The sequence below is a fragment of the Symsagittifera roscoffensis genome, chromosome 8, assembly GCF_963678635.1.
Source record: "Symsagittifera roscoffensis chromosome 8, txSymRosc1.1, whole genome shotgun sequence".
NCBI classification, from domain to species: domain Eukaryota; kingdom Metazoa; phylum Xenacoelomorpha; order Acoela; family Convolutidae; genus Symsagittifera; species Symsagittifera roscoffensis.
This window is the reverse complement of record NC_087069.1, coordinates 20,945,416-20,966,599: the sequence shown is the minus strand read 5'-3', so window position 1 is coordinate 20,966,599 and position 21,184 is coordinate 20,945,416. Positions and strand designations below refer to the sequence as shown.

Sequence of the window (21,184 nt, the reverse complement as noted above, 5' to 3'; positions counted from 1 at the left end):
GAGGAACTGTGTATTCCTGAGAGTTTTAGTACCTGTGTATTCCTGAGAGTTTGAGAGTTTTCTTTTGTTTTTTCCACGCAAAATCAAGTAAAAAAAACATCATTGGAATGGGTTGAATGATGTAACAAATTAAAGCCCCTTTCATTCGTCACTCGAATGAAATTTACAAATTGGTTTGAAATGTCAAGAAAAACCGGTTTGAATTTTTTGATTTAAGGTCTAATTTCGAGCTAATAATGTGTGCATGCAGGCTTAAAATAGCTCATTTATGCTTAACTGTAGCTGTAAAAACTTAGTTTTACTCGAGTAAACTTAGTTTTTTGGATTTTTGTAGCGCCATTTTGAGAATCAAAACTTAAATTCAAAAAATTTCCGCAAAAAATTCGAATACTTTTTCTACGATTTTTTTTGTTCCTCTAATCATTTTTCTACAGAAATTGTTTTCCAATTGGTAGCCTGTTTCTCTGTGACTTTCGAATATGCCGAAGTTTTTTTTCTAATCGTTTTATCACATCACGCAGAAAAAACGACACTCATTTGAAAAAAAAACTTTTTTTTGTATTTTTTTTACTATGGTCGCTATATCCTTGTTTGAATTGTAGTCGCTTAGAAATAAGGTTGAAACATCCCTGTTTCTAGCAAATATGTCCATTTTCTAGTCCACGTCGGATACCCGTGATCGATCGACAAGTGCAAATCTCCAATATTTGAAAGTAAAAATATGTGGACATAATAAAATTTCTGGCTTGGATAACTTTAGCCATCAACCGTGCACCCCAACAAACTGATTCGAAAAAATGTGCCACCCATTTTGCTAGTATCCCAAACTTTTCGTTTTGGTTTCAAATTTTCAAAGTTAAGGTGACTCTGCTGAAAACAATCTGTGGTGCATGCCATGCATAGCAATTAGTTGTTCATAGTTTTCCAAAGGCCGATGAAATGGAGGAAATTTGGGTTTTTTTTCCACGCAGATCCAGCTAGCCCTTCTGCTATCATCTCGGTTGAGTGAAATATCTGCAAAAAATGTAGTTTGTGGTAGTGAAGAGAATAGTCCGAATATTTTTGATTATCAGACCAATTAAGAGCGTAAAGTTGAATTTGAACAACGCATCGATGGCAGTTCACTGCGTTTATGCCAGTAAAGAGACTCAGTAAAGATTTTTTTTATAAATTTGTTTTTAGAGGTTAATGCAGTTCAAAACTAGGACTTCGGTTAGTCAGTCGCTCCCTCTTCCCATACTTGCGCACACAAAATTTTATCTCGAAGATTTTTTTTCTATTTTTCAATGGTTGGAACATTACGTGATACTTACAACACAGCAATCGAAATTCTTTTATGTTTGAATTTTTTGCGCATTGATTAAAAGACTAGGGTGTAAGAGAACTTCAGATGGATTGGAATTGGGTCATTTGTCGCGCCAGTCTTCAATCTTCTGACTTTTTATGTCATGTGAAGTTTCGCAGCTTTACGAATAGCATAATCATATTATAGTTTCTTAACTCATAAACACCAAACGGCAAAATTGACCTTAATTGAATTTCAGGGGATGTGTATAATAGGGTAATGGCTTGGTGTGAAGAGCTAGTTTGACGGATTCTTAATCTAATCTAGCGGAGCTATTAGGTGAGGATCGAGTTCAGTTTTTTGTTGAATGCAGTGAGACTGCTTGCTGGTGTCTTTTTTGCCATTTACCATTTTAATTTTATGCGGTGGTATTTTACAACAGGTGGCCGTCTCACCGTCTCAAGTATTATACTTTAATACATGCACCATACTCAAATTAACTCCTATTTTCACCCTTTATCCTGAAGTTGAAATAAGAACTGAAAAAGGCTGATACTTGGTAATGATATGTACAGGCCATTCCTCATATGGATAAATCTAATTAATCTCGTTATCTAGATGAGTTTCTAAATATAATAATGATCATTTTTTCATTTTTAGTTCTGCTGTAAGTTGTTCGTTTTTTTTTCATGTATTGAAAACTTCAAAAAGTTACAGCTAAATATATTGGACATTATGATGTCAATTTCCACAATATCTACCTTGAACTACCACCATTGCAAACATTGTAATTTAATGGCCATGACCTCAAGTTTGTGACTAATTTAATTGTCTTTTCATAAAAAATCAAAAGAATATTGGACAATTTTTTTTAAATCAATTTTTCTACTTTTTTTTTCGGATTTTTGAATTTCTTGAATCGTTGTAGACAGAACATTTTGAGCTACTGCACAGCAAACGGACTTACACTTCAAAAGGTCACTTCCAAGCAAAACAAAAAAGCCAATGAACTAATAGCCGTAGTAATTTGTGAAATTGAACTTACATTTCGTATTAGTCTGACATATTTTTGCTACATTTTTCGGTAGCTTTTTAAAGTAATTGCTAGTCCGCATTTTTAACATAGCACTTTGTAGTGGGGAAAAATTGATTAAATTTTGTAGATAAAATTTAAGTGACGTAATTTCCTTTCCTGCTTATTCGATCAATTTAACAACGATTTTTTTTATAATTGAGAAAAACGGACATTTTTCCCCTATTCTTAACACTAAAAGTTGCTCTTTTTTGTTAGCAGTTGCTTGAAAATTTTAATGTGTAATTGCAAACTACCTTTAAATGTTGCACATCATTAGCGACTGAAGGCTTCTCATATTTAGAGTTTAAAGCCTTGATTGATGAAGTCCCTTTGATCAGCAAAGGTTGTCGATTTCATTAAATTCAGCGTTGTTGGTGATTACCTTCAAGTTCTCCACAAGAAAATTCCCGTATTGATTTGGTATCAAAAAAGCAGTCAGCTTGCCAATTTTTCATTTTACAAATGATACATTCAAATTCAGTAAGTTAAACAGGTTTAAAGTTTCCGATACGTCTTCTAAAATTTTAATTTTGTGTTTTGGGAAAATTGTGATGCTTATTTTTGCCTTTACTTTGTAGTACACCTCGATATTGCTTTTTCTCTGTTGTCGCCTTTCATCAAGGGAGGAAGTTTTAAATTTAACGAGATACAACAATCTAGATAGTACATATTGGCCGCTTCCTGTGTGGTAACCTGAGGCTAAATTGCATACAATGCATCTATTTTGCATCATTAGATGTCCATTGTTATCTTTCGGCTTCCGTCAAAATTTTTCATAGATTATTTTGAGGCTTAAGGAGAATTGACTATGTTCTATTTGACTGTGCAAAGCTGACCATTTGGTTAAAATTTGTTTTGCAATAAAGATTGTATAATCGAACGTTGTTGCATTACAGCACCAAACGTGGAAATAATACTTCTTTTTCACTGGTTTATTTTAAATCCGTATTTTTTAAATTGCAGTTCACAGATTAGAGCTGCCATTAAAATTATATGAAAAGGCAAAAGTGTGACTGGTTTTTGATACAGAAGAAACATCTTTGATTAGAACGTCCCGAAAATTGTCACTTCTTATCTTGAATTTCGTGAACAAATTTGGAAATTGAAGCAGAGTCTCGAGTTCCCCAAAAAAGGATATTTGCATCATTTGAAATCCTTCCTTCTAGCAGTTAACAAGGAAACGAATAGCTGTAAATTACTTTTTTTAAATATTACATTTCCTCTTTTCATTTCGAAATCCAACTTGTGGATTGCTCTTGGTTTGTTAATCTAACCGTTTTTTGTTGTTAATACCCAAGGCTTCTAAAAGAATTTACCTTCCACGTTTAACTGTATTCATTGATTCTTCTTTTTATAGCAGCAATCTTTGTTTTTCTGCTCATACCGTTTCGAGTTTGCTCATTTTTCTAATTGTAATCTTCACAAGTTTTTCTTCCAATCCGATTTACATATTCTCCATTTGTTCTACAAATTCGACATTTCTGTACCTTTTTGTTGAAATTTTTGTTTTATTGAAGTGCTCTTCACCATATGACAGAAAAGTACTGAATACTCGCGTTAAAATAACAAACTAGGCTGTAAAACCTCCATTAAAGCGTCAAAGGCTCTGTTATGTGTCACTCCGAATAAATGTCACATGTGTTCTGAAGAAGAAAATTCCTACTTTATGTAAATTTTCCTTTTTTTCTTGACGGAATAAATTACTTTAAGGGTTCGTAGTTCTTCTTACATTACTCCATTAGCGAATCCATTAGTATTTGATATCCGAAGCAGCGTTCACAATTCGGCTTAGATTTTGTCCGTTGTCTTTAATTTATCTGATTTAATTTTTATTTTTAGTGTTCTAATTCATTTTTTTAAATTATCAACTTGATCTAACTTTTTCAAAAATAGTTTCTTCCATAAATTGACGTCGCTTATCGTAGCTGAATTATATTATATTTCAAATTTCCATCCATATTCTTGTTTAGCTCTAAAAGTGTCCAAAATGATTTCCGCTTTGAATTCAACTATTCCCAAAATTACGATGACAGAAGCCTTCAAAGCTTCTTTATTCGGTTCGGCGGTTTTCTTCATCGGTCTGACTATCGCAGTTGTATTTCTCATATTTGCAAAGTTTCTAGACGACTTAATCTTCGGCACTGATGGTTGTGCGGTTAAGATCATGGGCTCGACTGAGATTCTGAACACGGATAACTTTTTCACGTTATCTTCCCCACATGAGTCGAAAAGAGCTAGGAAGAAGTCTAACCCGCAACCTCAAAGCAAGAAAACTTTTCAAATTGGAGCTATGAAATTTTGAAATAAGTCGAGTTGAAAGCGCTCTCAAAACTCGTTTTTGAAGCTAATGGCCACAAGTTTCCCTTCGTTTGGCCATCAGAACTTTTTTAAATGAATATTTTGGATCTTTCGAAAAGTGTCTAAAGCAAGATCGTGACGTGATTTTTCTTAGAAAAAGGCTGTGGCGTTGTGAAAGTTTCTTGATTGCTTTGAAAAAACGATGATAAAAGTTTGTCTGATTTGTGAAATTTTTTCTTAATTAATCATTGTGCTTTACATCGCCGATTTTTTTAAAATCATTATTGGCTATTTTTTGAAACTACTCAGTTGATATAAAGATCCAAATACTTTTTCGAACTTAAAAAGTTATAGTTTTGTGCCGTCTTAGTTATGTTTTTTTAAATTTCTGTACTCTACTCATGCTCAATATAATATAAAATGAAATGTTTTAGCTATGATTCATTGTTCTTAGAATTTCTTAATGACCTAATTGATTATTTGAATGTTCATTATCAGAAGTAACGATTAAGCTTAATTAGATTGACGTCCTAATGCGGATATGTTTACCAAACCATTTCGGTCTTTGAGCCCTCAAAGTCTGGTTAATCAGTGAAATTAGACGCAATTAGTGTCACGACACTTGCCAAATATCAAGAAAGGTTTTTATTAACATACGAACTCAAGACTAATTGATCGCACTAAGCGAAGCGTCAAATTTCATGAACTGATATCGGTTTTTACTGGTTACGTATAATTTTTTTGCAATTTTTGACGCAAATAAAACTTGATATATAAAATGTTCTTAATTTTTACATTTTTCTAATTGTCAGAAAAGCTTGTTGACATATCTTCAGTGCCATTCTGCATATCGAGTTATCGAAATCTTGTTCTCATTTGTTGAGAATTTTTTAAGGTCAGTATCATGAAACGGGCATTGTCAAACTCAACAACATCTTTGGGCAACCAGCAACAGGGCCAAATTGAAGAAAACCAGTCGGCAAATGAACCAAATGCACCAAAAACTGATACGACAGAAAGCGTCGGAATCCACTTTACATACAAAAACACGCAGAGGCAAAGAACTGCAGCGCGAAAAGGAAGGAATCTAGGAGGTTATCAGACTAGAAATCGAGCTCAGGTTGTGAACAATGAAAATGAAAATGTGAACGAAAGTTTTGAAAAGCGTGAACAACAAAACGAGAGTTCAAAAGATGCCAAAAATCTTTCATCACGAGGATCGAAAAATACGCGACCACCCAAGCAAACCCGACAAATGAAACTCAATTTCTCAACCAGCTCTCCGAAACATTTTCCATCTTTGGGTGGAAGTAGAAATAGCAGCGCAAATGATTTGAAATCAGACATGTCGAAGTCGCCAGCCAATGCATGGAATGGGAAACTTCATTTGCCTAGCTCGGTTCAAAACTCACCGCTGACTTCAAGTCCGCTGGCTAAAATGGCTAAACCAAGTGAGAGTCCTGTTCCTTTCAGAAGACCACTGGCGCCAGCTGAAAGCCCACTGACTGTCAATTCGCCCGGTAACCTAGCAACATATACCAGATCTGGATCGAAAGCTCAAACTAAGTTGTTCTCGAAATCACCAGGGTCTGTTTTCAACACGACTAACAAGTCCTCCAAGGCCTCGGACTCTTCGCCGAGTGATATTGACTTGAATCGTCATCAGTTTTCGTCGGCATCGTGGGCAGATATTATGGACGAAGTAGATTCTGTGAAAAGTGGAAACATGAGTTTCATGTCGATGGAAACGGCATCCTCTCTTAACACTACTTTTGATAGTGTAGATTCGGCAGATATGGACGGACTTATTCAAAGAAGAAGCAAGCAAATCGCGTATGGTAAGAACACTAAAGAGTATCAGATGTATATAAACACCGTTCCAATTGAGAAACGAAAACGAAGTGATCCAGTTACTCCGAATAAAGATGAGACGCACAGTAGAAGACACTGGGATAATAAAGTTAAGATCTGGAAACGACAGATTAAAGATTGGAGTGCAAAGCATAACGGAGACTCTTCAGGAGCCGAAAGTGCACCTGGTTCGGCTCGGAGTTCCCTCGCGAAGATCCTTGAAAGTCTTCCAGTAGCATCTAAAATAGATCCCAATTCACCGATGAAAAAAACTTTAGCGGAGCTTGGAAATGTTACTCCTGGGAAGAACCGAGTCTTGGAAGCTGCAAAGGTTGTTGGAAAGAGTCCAGCTAAAAGTCCCTTCAAACGTCCGTTGTGTGTGGCGAATATTGAAAATATCGCAATGGTTGAAGACAGTCCAAGTAAGCGACGAAATATGATCGGAACTACGAGGACAATTTGCACGAGGTCTCTTGTCGCGGCAATGAATGAAGATTCTCTGATGAATGATGACGATTGTCTTACGGTGTCACGGAATGTCATGAGCAGCCGAGTTGACGAGTCGTCGTGTTCGACTCTCGTGGACGAATCGAGTTGCATGTCGACAGATGCGGGATGGACTGTTACGCGCATGCCGATGCCGAAAGTCCAAGAGGCTCCTAGTCAGCTTGAAATGTTCATAAAGACTTGCCAGTCGTCAAACATAGATATGAAATGAAAAAAGAAGAAAACATTCTTTTTAGATCTAATCGAATTGAAATGAACTGGAAATGTTCTTTTAGAAATTAAATTACGAATAGATCTTAATTATGTTTCAAAAGGCAATTCCTAATTTCTGCGAAGTGTTAAACCGTATTAAAGGTGGATTTTCTTTCGGTGTTGTGTTCATTTTTTGACATTTCTGTCGAAATTGGCTATAATTTAATCCGAAATTTGTTGTAAATTTTGTTTATGTTTATTCACATTTTCATTATTATAACAAACATTTCTGTGCAAAAACAACATTCAGCCCAAAATAAGTGCAATTTTGTTGCAATACCTCAAATTTTTGTTTTCCTTCTCTAGTGCCCAAATCTTTTCACATGACCTAGAAGTGAAATAATTTAAAGTCTTATTTTTCAATTTAGGCATTGGTTTCAATTTATTGTATTCATTTTCATGTTCACTTGAATTTGTTTTCTGATAAAAAAACTGAAACCTGAGATAAGTTTAATGACTCTAATGCTGTTCAAAGTTGCTTGTAACATCGTTTGATCTAATGGTGAGTTTATTGCGAAAGTGTTTCGTTTTGTTTTCGTGAGTTCATTTAATGAATTTTAATTCAATTGTAGTTTTGACTTTTACAATTACTGTTTTACTACGTCTATTCAGCTAACCTCTCTGATTGACGAAATGCTTAATCGAATATGGTTTAGTTTGTTTCCACTTTTTCGGAATCCCACCCCTAAAATTATTAATGTGAATCTACACACAGATCAAGTGAACAGTCTTCGCACTAAACTAATCAAACAAAATATCTACCTGAAAATGGAACGCTGGATATCTGCCCCACTTTGAACATGAATCACACTGCTTCTGATCAGCTAAAAATGAAAAATCAGAATTATCCCAAAAAATTAACCAAAACCGCTTTAATTAAGGAGGCAGGTTTGTTTGTTCACTTGATTCTGAGAAAACCACCAAACATTTAAGTAGTTCGTTGCTTCTGTCTTATTTTGCAGCGTCTGTTTTCTTGCCTTGCCCTGCCTGTAGCCCCTGCGTGGCAAAAAATGATGTGAATTGTCGTTTAAAATATAAGATTTTGAATTTACGTTTTATCAAGTTTGTTTTCTATAAGTCAGTCATTGTAAAACTGTTTTTCCGGTTGCTATGAAATGCATGACCAGAGATACAAAATTGACAAATATTTGGCGATTTTTTTTAAATGAAAAGAGGACTTACGTAAATTGTTTTGTCAAAACAGGCAAGCGCAGAGGTTGAAATGGAAATGGGGTCATTGATTTGTGAGGGTTGCATGATTAAAATCAACTTGATTTAGATCAATGATTTGAATCGGATTTTAATCGTAGAATACAAATCAAAAAGCAGTTTTTACATTTGTTACGTATTTCGCTCTTCATAGCATACTTTTAACTGGAAAAGTTTTTCAGCACTTTCGGATTTATCCAGTCCAGTCTCAGAAATTGACTGGGAATAGAAAAATATGGGTAACTTGTGTTCTTCTTTCAGATGCTGAATTAATTTGCGTAAATTAATTGATTCTTGAAACAAAAACGTTTCGAATAAAAATCTAAAAAATGAAGGTAAAATAATAAAAATCGGATTTAAATCAATCGAGAATATGCATCAGATTTTTATGCAACCCTGTGATTTGGAAATGAACTAGTTTAAATAATCATGCGCTCAAATTCTTAACTATTAACACAATTTTTTTCAACGTATGTTTCTTTAGCTTTAAAATCGTTTTTTGTTATTTTGATATTTACATAGAAAAAAATCAAACCAGGTTTCTTGACGAGCTAGTATTTGTATTGGGAACTTCCAAATTTTGCTAATTTCACCTTAAATTTTAGCTTAACAAATATTAAACTAAGTACTGGGGATTGATGTTTTCCAATTCGGTGTCTAAATTTGTCCACAAGTGTATCAGAAATGCTGTGAAGTTTATAAACCTCAATCGAGTTCTTTTTCAGGTTAGATTTTGAATCAACCGTACAATCCCCCCCCCCTCCCTAAATGACCTACCGTAAGGTAAATGAAGGTAAATTTTTGCTGAAGGTAAATTTTTGCCTGAGGTACGTTTTGACTGTGCTTAACCACATTTTGATAAGTTATTGAATGTCTCGGCCCTTCCTGACCAAGTTTTGATACGCTTCGACAACGCTCGATCGATTCTCGATATGTTTCGACCGTGCTCCAAAACCCTGTCTCCACTAATCTTTTTTGATCGAGCGGACCTTCTGTTCGACTTTGAAAGTCAAAACACAAAGTGAGCACCCCAGCCAGAGGATGATGATGTTTTTTAAATCTTTTTTTTTTCATGTAAAAAAATTAATTCTGGCAAAATTGTGAGCACTCTACAACGTTCAGAATTGAAAAGGAATTTTATAATGATTTGGACAAAACTGGAATTTGTTTAAAATCCAATTCGAAAGAAACATCTATTGTGTCATTTATTTAGGCAACATCATATTTTCCCATCATTTGTTTTTAGTCAAAACTTTTGTGTTTTTGTTTTGGGCCTACAAAACAATAACTGTCCAATTGCAAACGATAAATTATGTTTTCATTGTTTAAACTTTTCTGGGTATAAAAGGAAGAAAAATTGCGACGCACGCAAAGTTGAAACTCAGCAGCTATGAAAATGTTTGTGGTAGTGTTTTTGGCATGCTGCTCTTTAACGGAGCTTTGGGCACTTCCAGCATCAACACTGAAGTACCCGTTTGTGGTTCGAGTTCTCAGGTCGCAGGATGAACGGGTTGTATCTTTGAATAGCGGAGTAATTATTGACGACAACACTATCGTAACAGCAGCAGGTCGGGTCGCATGGGAGGAGCCTGAAAGTTTATCGGTTTTGGCGGGGGTTTCAGGCTTAGTAACGATCCCATTCGGCGTCGAGATCAAAGTGAAAGAAGTTATTGCACATCCTCGATATTTGAACAATTCAAATACAGATTTTGATATCGCGATACTGAAATTAGCTGGCAACTTGAAATTTCAGTGGAACGTAGGTCCGGCGGTTATAACTGAACAAGAAAACGAAGACAAACAAGCAATAGCGCTTGGATGGGGAGTAAACCCAGTGATTAGTGATTTAAGAGGAATTCAGTTGAGCGCAACTGAAGTCGCACTCGTTCCCCAAGACCAATGTGAAGACCTTTTACTACAAAAAACTGACACGCTGGTTTGCTTCAATATTGCCACTGACAACTTGGGATTCAAAGAATATCCCTTTGATTATGGTAGTCCGATTACTTCAAAAACAAATGAGAAGGAGCTCATTGGTATATTTTCCAGCCCGGAAATTGGCGGAATACTACACTACATCAAAATATCGCCATTTTCCGACTGGATTCAAGAAAATAAAGGTGTGTAGAAAAAAAACTAGATGTATGTATACGAATCAAATGAATAAAAATTTTGACCGGTTTTAAAAACTTAAAAAATTATATTCAGAAAAAAACAACGATTCTCATTTTTCGTTTTGGAGATAGATATGGACTCACGAAGTTTTAGAGTGATTAGTTAAAGACACCTAAACAAAAAAGTACAGAACAAAATAGTAATAAAGAAAAATGCACATAAACGTGCGGCTATAATCGCCTTCGCTTAACCTGCTAAAATAGCAGCTTGAACTTCCATAAGTTTTATGTTCTGTTTAATGCAATACGTTTCCCGCATTTCCCTACAATTTCACCTTACTAAGCTTCTACAAACCGACACTAGTTTCTTGTCCAATTTCAAGACATCTGAGTTAGGACTGGGGTGTATAACTCATAGAGTAATTTCGGATAGGGTACACCGTCTGCTCGTCACGCTATCTTATTTTCGGCCGGATAGATTCGTGCAACTTCTTAGTCTAATACCGATCCTAATCTTACTCTTATACTATCTAGTCTCAGGTTGTTTAACTAGTCTCTGCTAGGCTCAATAGATCTAGGGTATACTGGTTTATTGCGGCTGCTGAAGTGCTCGGGAGAGTCCAACTAATTTCTAAGTTAAATTCAAATCTCTCTGGTGCTGAAATTACAAGTAACTTCAGCACTTACAAATAAGTGGGTTGTTAGTTAGATGGATCATGATTGGTTAATATTAAATACTTTACATTGGTAAAACATTTAATTTATCCAATCATAAAATATAGTTTAGATCAGGTTCCACCCATCCGGGTTTTACAGAATTTTTTAGAACAGTTCTTCTGTAGTTCAAGGATGGATGATGGACGTTGGTATTTGGCGAACATCATTTTTCTTTTGTTTCCTTTTTGTTAAGGAAGTTCCAGGGATCTGGAATTGAGGACACAAGACGTTGTGTTCTTCTTGTGACAACGACTGAGTCTCTGCAACAGCATCAATTCTGGTTTCAGAATGGTTGGCTATGTCAGGTTTTTCTGTTCTTCGGGGAGAACTTCTTTTGTGTTTGATCTAGCTCGGGAATGGCGTGGAGATTGTGCGTGGAGGGGATGCCTGGTTACTCGGATCTGTACGTATACTTGAACATCGAGGTGGTCATTGGTCTAGTTCAATGAAGTCCTTTTCTGCGAAGTCAAGTCGTACTCTAAATCCTTTGAGTTGTGATTGTGAGCGGCATATCGATTGTAGTTGGTCATTCTCTCTCGAGTGTAGTGAGGTCGTCTTGTCTTTTGATGTTCGTCCTTGGTGTTGTATTCTGATCTATATATTGCATCATGTAATTTTACATTTTATAAATCTTTTATTAGTTTAATATATTTTTTAATAATGATTTTAGTTAGTTGTTTTCACAAAAGCTTTTTGTTTTAGTTCGGTTATTTTGAAGAGTTACTCACCCTTGAGTAGCTCTTATTAAAAATAAAGGTGTGGTCACAAAGCGTGGATGTAGCGCGGTGGGTTAGGCCGGCTATAGAGCATGCTCAGGACGTCCTTTCCTGGTGGGTTAGGCCAGGTGTGGGAGTATGATTTCATGCGGTTTTTATGAGGAGTCCTGTTATGTGACAACATTTTATGTTGGGTTTGTTGTGGTTTTACTTATGTCTTGTTGGTTATGTACTTTGTTCAAAAAGCAAATTGTTTGTGGTATGGGTTTGTCTTTCGACTTTTTTGTGTTTTATTATTTCTTTCTAAGACTTTGTAATAGTCTTCAAAAGAATAAATTATCCAGTTTTAAACTGGGTTAGTCCGGTTTGGGTACCGTTGGTTTCCTTTTCTTAGTCATGCTGTTATTTTATGATTTGTGGTATTTAGTAAGCTGCGTTGGTTAGTTTTGTTTAGTATATGATTCCTTTCCAACCGGGTTAAAGGAAAGTTTGAAACTTGTTATTATATGTTAGAGTTGTTGAGTGTGAAAACTTGGAACTGAAATTCATTATTTTAAACAATTCTTCGTGGGCGAGCTGTGTGAGTGTGGATAGAATTTCTGTGCGAATGAATGAAAATATCAAAAGGTTAGTACTGCAATTGCATTTTATTAATTTACTGCATAGAATTTGGAAATTTACTGCTAGTAATGGGGGAATTTTAAGATACAAATTTTCATCATAATTAGATTTACTGCTTGTGGGGAAAATTTTAGAAATGAATTTACTGCATTGGTATTATATTTATAAATTTATAAGTGTAAGAGATTAATAGAATTTTTGAAATCTGTTTGATGAAATTTGCGATTTTTATTTGTCTTTTGTGGTTTTTGTAGGTGATTGTCGGATGAAGGCTAAAAATCTAAAAAAACATGGATAAAGTATGGTGAGTTTTTTAATATTTCAATTAGTTAGTTATATTCATTTAATTCATACTTACCTGTTAGTCGTCGGGGAAAAAACCGTGGGGGAAGATGTCGTGAATTAGTTCTGAAGTTGTTAGTAGTTTAGCTAAGATGCGGATGATATTTTTAGTCTGAAGCAGTGGCCAAAGCAATTGGAGTGCCTTGATAGTGGTTAGTTCTTCAGTGCCAACTGCAAACTCATAAGGTGTGTTTTGGATTAGATTATATAATTTGTGATTGAATTTAGTGTTGTGGATGAATTCTAAAATGGGGATTTCTATAGGCTGTACAAACTCGTGCGGGATAAGGAAGGGTCGGGATTCTTCGGCGTTGAAGGTCTTGGTGATGGGGCAGAAAATGTACATTTGGGTTATGGGGTCATAGTTACGAAGAATACCATGAAGGTTAGTATCTTTAATACAATATGTGAAATTTAGGAAATACGGTGAAGTGTATTTTGAATTGATGAATTGAAAGCGATGGTGTGGTTGTCTAGAGGGTGTGTGGAGGTCAAAGTGATTTTGGATGAAACGATAGTAACTGTATGTATGTGTTTGTTTAGTTCGCAACATAATATCGTGTGAGCAGTGTAAATCTCTTTCGTGTGGTGCAAGGAAATGAAAGGTTAGTGAAAAGATTTGGAAGCGTTCTTTAAAACTTTCGTACGCTTGTGTGCTTGTTAGTGCTTCTGAAATAATGTGATCAAACTTTCGGTCGAAGATGTTTAGTGTAAATACATATAGTGTCTTGATGAAAAATTTCTCGGTGATTTGTGGGTTAGCGAAGCGATCGTCGTCTAAGAATTGATCTTGGTTAGCTCTGATGATGTTGTGATCGTAGTATTCTAGTGTATATTCATTAGCTCTAGGTGCAGTGTGTATTTTTAGTGATTTTTTATATCCTACGTAAGTAAATTGTCTAGCGGTGAGTGGTGTAGTTAGTCGATATAGCATGTCTTTGTTTCGGTCTATATCGATGGATGTGTTGGTTAAAGGTAAGCAAAGAGGGTTAGTGAAATGATAGTATGAGGTCCAAGAGAGAGTGGGCATTAAAACGTATTCGTCTACAAAGTTGCGTGTTTCGTTAGCGTCATGAGGGGTGTTTAAGGTGTATTGTGGAAATGAGGGTAAAGTGATAGCTAAAAATTCTCTAGTGTTAGTATGCTGGGGGTGGTTGATGTATTCACGGGCTGTTCCTGGTTTTGCTGGGAAAGGATGGTTGGGGAACTTTCTTTTAAAAGTGCGGTAAGCTCTATTAGTGTTGAGTGAGGATTCAGTTGATGTGGATGATGGTGCTAATGATTCAGTATAATTTGAAGAGGGTGTAGGGGGATTGGATGAATTTGTAGTGGAGGAGATTTGGTTTATGGTCGGGGTGTTAAGGTGGTAGGGTTGTTGTTGGAGGGTAATAAAATTGTCTAGCTCTGGGGAGATTCGGGGGGTGTCTGGAGATGATTGGTCAGAATGGTATGAGGAGTAGGTTGGGGTAACTTGGGAAGCATAAGAGGGTGTAGGAGTGATGGGGTCAGGGTTATTTGACAATATGGGTTGAAAAGGAGGTTGAGAAAACTGAGAAGGGTTATGAAAATTATTGGATGGAGATGGTTCTGAGTCGGCAAATTCATCGGGGGTTTCAATATTCGGGTTATTTAGCTGCGAGATGGAGTATAAAACTGAAATTTGTGAGTTAGTGTCGGAATTCATGCCTGATGTTACATTGCTAGATGGAAAATCGGGTGGCGGAAAAGCAAAAAGTGGTATTATTGGGATTGAAGAGGTAAGGTTGGTTGGATGGGAATTTGATCGATGGAGTGATCCAAGTTGGCGGCTCATCGTGGGCTAAAAAAATTATTATTTTGAGATTGAAAAGCGGTGGTATGTGGTTGTTCAATAATTTGTTCGTAAGTATTATCATCTTGTGATTGATGTGTCATTATATGTTGGACGGGACTTTGTGATGTGGTGAGTCTAAAGTTTGGATTATGTGTGATTGCTAAATTTCTAAAATTTCGTGGGACTAGGGATAGTGGATGGTTATTTGGTAGGGGTGGTAATTGTGGTGCCGTTGGCTGTGGGTCGACATTGTTATGTTCTTCGTCGTATGTATTTTGTCGTGTTGTTATTTTTGTGTTATATTCTTTTATTTGTGCGTCTAAAAGAATTTTGTTTATAGATGTGGAAAAAATTCCAAAAAATCCTGCAAAAAGTATGCGTGCTACGCTTGCTTGTCTGTTTACTTGTGTGTGTATAGCACATGTATTGTAGATTCCTTTTAAGAGTGAGAAAAGAAATCCAATAAAGTTAAACATTGCGTATAAAATAGTCAATTTTTCTAAGATGTAGTAGGGCCATCCTAGAAAATCTAGGATCTCATTTTTGAGTGTAACAAAGCTAAAAATGTTAATTGGTGATATATCTTGGGGACGGTATTTTTCGCCGTTTAGATATATATAATCTTTAATGTCTTTAAAATATCCGCTATAGTCTTGCGTGTAGATATCGGCAAATCCTGCAGTTTCTGCAAGTTTGCGTAAATTTTGGTCTATTGATTGTCTTTGTATAGTGTCCATTTGTGTTAATAATTCTTGGAATTGTTGTGTTCTAATGTGATGTTGAATATCTGATTTTGAATAGATTCCTATTGATTGTAAGTCTATATTTGGGTTTCGAGCAATAGCGCGAATGCTTTCTGGTGAAAATTTTTTGAGTGATTGCATTAATGTGGGATATGGAGTGAGAAGATAATATTTGTTTTCATCAGGGTTTAGTTGTACTACATTGTGGCTATTTTCTGATCCACATGGGACTGCGGTATCCCAGAAATAGGTCCTTCGTGAAAGTGTATCCACGAAATGTACTTTATTCTTATAAAAGATAGGGATTCTTTTATAACATCGTTTATCTTCAAAAACGTATAGTGGTGATACTTTTTTAGTACAAGTATAAAACCATAAAATGTTTCCTTCGTAGTCTAAAAAATTTGATCTATTTCCTGATAATAAGTATCCTGCGTAGGGTATTTTTAATACTGCTAGTGCAAGTGATTGTAGTATTTGTGTTCGTTCTAATTCGCATAGTTGATGTAGTGTTTCTAATTCGGAGAGTGACATTTCTTGAAAAATGCGGCTAATTGTATAGTCTAGTTTCATATCCAAATGAATATCATAGTGGATATTACCAAAATATGTAGTATTCATTAGTGATAATTCTTGTAAGCGTGTGCTTCTGGTGTCATAAGGTTTTAGATGTCCACCAGGTTGTCCGTTGCTTTTTTGAAAATTAACTGGTATATAGGATGTTCCTTCGTTTAGAGGATGACCTGTGGCGTATGGGTCGATTTTTACTTTACCAGTGGTCATGTCGAATCCTTTTTCATATTCAACTAATATTTCAGAGTATTGTGTTCTGTGAAGTGGATTCCTGTATTTACATGCAAGTTCTGTTTCTTGATATATTTGAAAACGTGTCAATTTATTTTCTATATTGTCTATGTTTCTAAAATCGGAACTTAGTTTGCGTGATGGATGGACTTGTTCATATGGAATTGATTGTATGAAATATTTTTCGTGAAATTTTATCATACGAGCGTGTATTTTTGCTACTTGAAATGTTGTACATGTGTCTTCGGGGAACCAAACAATTGTTGCTTGTGTTCTTGTTGTAGGGTCGCAATATCCTTGATCGTTTTTACAAGGTAGTCGGATTCCTTGATAGATCATTGTATTATCAGATAAATCTCGTGTGAGTTGTATTTTTTCGAGTTGTATTTTCCAATCGAAAAACATTATTTCTTGGTATCCTTTATTTTTCGTGTCTGCTTTGCAGTTTGATGGGTTATTTATACCAATGTGTGGTATCCAATGTTTATCGTGTAGGTCATAGGTTAATCGTCCGTGTGCGCCGTTATACGGGTATTTTTCGTCTAGTTTTATATGTCCTTGGTGTCTTTCAAGTTGTGATTGATGTACAGAGTCTGAAAAAACTTGAAAATTAACTAATTTTCTTTGGGAGTTTTTATTTTGTGTGATGTTTAGTCTAAGTAATTCATTTTTACAATCGTCAGGATTGAGATGTAAAAGACGTTCTATATTACTTTGGTAGAATGATTCATGGTCAAGTCGGTTTTTGTTTCCGTTCGAGACTTGTGAACAATGTACTTTCTTTTCGGAAAATGTTGCTGTGAATTTATAACCTGTAACTGTTGTAGCTCGGGCTTTTGAATAGAGTGTTGCTATTATATCTGTGGTTTCTATAGCTTGTGGTTCTGTTTCACATTGTGATACCTGATTGATTGCATATTTATGTAGTGTTTTTTGTTCATTTTCTTCGCAATCGTAATGTGTTACTAATAAATCTTGTGGTCCTGTACGAGGGGAAGGGTTTATGTTTTGATTTGAGGTTATTAGAAAAAGGGTTTGGAGAAAAATTAATAATTTTAGAATATACATGTGTATGATAATCCTGAGTATGGATTATAAAATGTAATGTAACCAATTGTGTTTTTGGTGTATCTGTCGTATTTGTATATTACTTCAGTAGTTATAAACGGTGGTGGTAGTGATTGAGCTGTTATGTTAGGTGGATTTAATGGGTAGGGATGTTGGGTAATATTATTTAACTTAACTGTGATTTCAAACTTTAATTGTAAACTGTTTTGTTGGAGTATTTGAATATTGTGATCACGGATATCGTTGTGAATATCTTGACGATATTGTAATCTATTAAGTGCCCAGTTATGAAGGCGGTTACTTTCTTGATGTTGTCCAAATAATGGTGGAGGTGCTGTGAATGTATTCCAATCTAATCTTAAAGGAATATTTATAGATGATTGTTCTCGATATCTGGCGTCGAGATTATTTGGAAAATTTAAGTTAAAGGGTAGTGGTGAAAATTGACTTATTGATGGTGTTGATGGTAGTGATAATGTTTCTGGTAGTGATGAGGATGTTGTTGTATCCGTAGAAATATCTATGGGGTCATTGACTAAATTTGGTTCACCTTGTGTGAATGAATTTGTAGTCCAATATGGTAGTCGTGATGTTAGGTTTGGGGGGTTAAAGGGATTTTCACGTATCTGTTCAGATGTTGGTGTTGAACCTAAGTAGTCTGAAGGTAGACTGGAAGTGCTTCGTTGTGAAAAAAGTGTAGGAGTTTCTGGTGTGATACCAGTGGTGTTTTCTGGAGTGGTTTGTGTTGGGGATTGAGGTATATCAAAATGAACTCGGGGAGTTTGAAAATTTCTATTTCGTCGAGGATGTATAATTTGTCTATTTATTTCTGCTGTGTTTTGGTTTTGACTAAGGTTTCGTATTCTACTTAGTTCTTGTGGTAGTGTTGGGTAAAGATTATATGTTGGTTCACTTAGGGATGCTTGTCGTTGAACTGGTTCTAGTGGTTCAGATAAACGAGCGTGCCGTTCTTCAAAAGTGTATGGATTGTCTTGAAAAGAAATTCGTGTAGATGTTTGAGGGTTTTGAGTAGTTGAAGGTGGTGTTGGATTATCTTGGGATGATGTCGGTGAAGACTGATTCTGTGACTGTTGGGTAGCAATTTTTGATGGATTTTTAAATTGTTACTTTAGTGGGAAGGTTTATGTTTATTATAATATTCTTCTAAAAAAAGAATTAGAAAAATTGTTGCTAGGGCAAATGTGATGATTGCTTTCTTTATACATTTACATATTGTCAAAATGAGGGATAATAGAAATGTTATGAAAATTACAAACAATAAAAAAATATCAGTTCTACTGAAAATTGTTCGTATCATTTAGACAAGTTGTTAAAATCGTACCTGTGGATATATTCAAGGGTTTTGGAAAGTTGGAGGAATAGTTCAATTATTGTGTAGAAAATTAAAAAAATGTTACAAAAAATTATTATGATTATTAGAAAAGATTCAATGATATCAAAAAGAAATATTATAAAGGCTTGAAGTATTGAAAAAAAATGTTTAAAATTGATAAATATTTGAGCGACTGTTTGAGAGAAAAGCATTTAAGAAATGATCTCTTGGTCGAATATTTTTTTGCTGTTTGAGGCGATTTTCTAGTGTGGTCGAATTATTTATTAGTTTTTTGACAAGTGGGTTGAGTTTCGTAAAAAATTGTTGGGGGCAATTTTCATGGTGACTGGGAGGTCGTCGTTTTCTTTATTTTTGTTTGTCAAATGATCCGGGGTATGGTGAGATTTTTATACTTTAGGCTAATTAAAATCTTCATTTTGTGACTTTAGGCTAAGTTATCAAATTTGTTTTGGGGGTATTCGTGGTCTGAGTTGGGGAAATATTGTTGATCTTTGGGTTATTAGATAAGGGAGGGGTACGGTATTATGGTGATATTTATTTTAGCTGTCAAGTTGGAGTGGTTTGCTTATTTTTGACCTGGAGGTTGTAAAGTTATAGTTAGAGATGTGCCTGGAGTTCTAGATTATTCGTCTAATTGATCTTAGTTTGAGTTAGAGAAAGTGGCGGATTGGATGAATCCTATTGGTCTATTTTGAACTAGAATTATTGCGTACTTTGTGAGCATGTTATTTTGAAAAATGTAAATGAAAAATGTTACGGAGGTTTCAAGATTGTGAAGTATAAAATGTTAAAATTACTTTTTAAATTCTACTTTCTTTAATATTTTAGATTGGGGGATGAACATTTTGTAGTTTTTACGTGGTTGATTTCGGAGTCTTGTTGTCTTTCTATGTTCTGATTTGTCTATTTCTTCTTGGGGTATTATTTGTTCTGTCATTTTTCTATTTTTTCTTTGTTTTGGAGATTCTTTATGATTTTGTGTATTGTTTTTGGTGGCGGTTGGTTTTGTGTTTTGATTTTCGGTGGGGTTATCATTTTGTTCTGTGTTTTTTAGATGTGGTTCATTTTGAATGATTTTTAATCCTGTGAAAGAATATAATTGAGTTAATTCGCGGAGTGCGTATTCTTTTGGGTAATAAGGTAATAGGTTGTTTCGATGTTGAACGATTTCTTTTTTGTTTGAGTCGATAATTTTATATGTGACATCTGTGGGTTTTGCAATTATTTGATAGGGTCCTTTTCGGAGGGGTTGTAATTTTTTAGAAATACCTTTTTGAGTATTAAAATTAGGTATTAAAACAAATGTTCCAATTTTTAAATCGGAAGCTGGTGTAAAACGTGAATTGATTTGTTCATTTATGTTTTGTCTTTGTAATAACTTTTTCGTTATTTTCTGGTAAATTTCATTGTGTTTCTTATCTCTATTTAAAATCCATTCGGTGTGTGTACCGGAGGCTAATTTAAGAATTTGTGGGTGATGAAAATGATCTTCATTGTGTGTATGTAAAGGTAGGTTATAACAAATTGAGTCTTTATTTGGTTGACAATAACCTTGTGCGTTTTTATGTGAATTTGCTGTAAACATTATTGGTTTGCGTGGCTTTTGGTTAAAAACCATTTCGTATGGTGACATTCCTAAAGTTGTCGTAATTTGTGAATTATATGCTAAGGGAAATAATTTTACATCTGCTGACCATTCGGTATATTTTGTATCATTTCCGTTGATGATACATCTAAGATATTCTTGTAATGAACGGTTCATACCTTCGACTAAGCCGTTTGTCCAAGGTGCATGAGATGTACGTGGTTTGTGTTTAATGTTGTATAAATGACATAGTGTTATTATTTCATTATTTATGAATTCTGTACCATTGTCTGTGACTAAAATTTCTGGTAGTCCAAATTTTGCTATCCAGTGTTCATAAAGTGTTGTATATGCGTAATAAGCATTACAATGTGGTACTGGGTTAAGTGCTACATAGTGTGTGAATGCGTCAACAATTACCATAATGTAGGAGTTTCCTTCTGATGAGGGTGAAATTGGTCCTTTAGTATCAAATGAGATACGGTGATTAAAGTATAAACTTTGTCCTTTAAAATCTTGTTTTTGTGCTACTTGTTTTTGATTTGGGTAAGGTTTATTTAGTTGACATACTATACAATCATTGCATAGTACTTTTATCCAAATTGGTGCATTTGGGAAGTAAAAATTTTGTATAAAATTTGAATATGTTTTCTCTGATCCAGAGTGTCCTTTAATATTTTGTGTATGTGAAATATTAAAAGCTATAAGAATCATACTTATAGGGAGACAGGGAACTGTAGATTCATTTAGGTTATACTCTAAAAGGTCTGTATTTTCGTTAATTGTTGTGTTGTTAAATTTGCGAAAGTATCGGAGGAGTGTTTTGTTTC

The 21,184-nt window shown here is 34.9% G+C and overlaps 1 protein-coding gene across 2 annotated transcripts; it reads left to right on the top strand.

Annotated features, from left to right (window-relative positions):
• The first annotated feature begins 2,535 nt into the window (after positions 1-2,535).
• On the top strand, positions 2,536-8,351 carry LOC134852874 (uncharacterized). Of its 2 annotated transcripts, none has more exons than XM_063868715.1 (2): positions 2,536-2,769; positions 3,390-8,351. In XM_063868715.1, exon 2 carries the CDS (start codon positions 5,563-5,565, stop codon positions 7,225-7,227), a length of 1,665 nt encoding a protein of 554 aa, XP_063724785.1. In that variant the 5' UTR covers positions 2,536-2,769; positions 3,390-5,562; the 3' UTR covers positions 7,228-8,351. The 2 variants fall into 2 exon arrangements, with proteins under 2 accessions (XP_063724785.1, XP_063724784.1); XM_063868714.1 differs by having other exon boundaries at positions 2,536-2,780.
• The last annotated feature ends 12,833 nt before the right edge of the window (positions 8,352-21,184 follow it).

What these genes read in the sequence shown, in the direction of transcription:
- LOC134852874 (XM_063868715.1), top strand. Translation starts at nt 5,563, where the DNA reads ATGAAACGGGCATTGTCAAACTCAACAACATCTTTGGGCAACCAGCAA.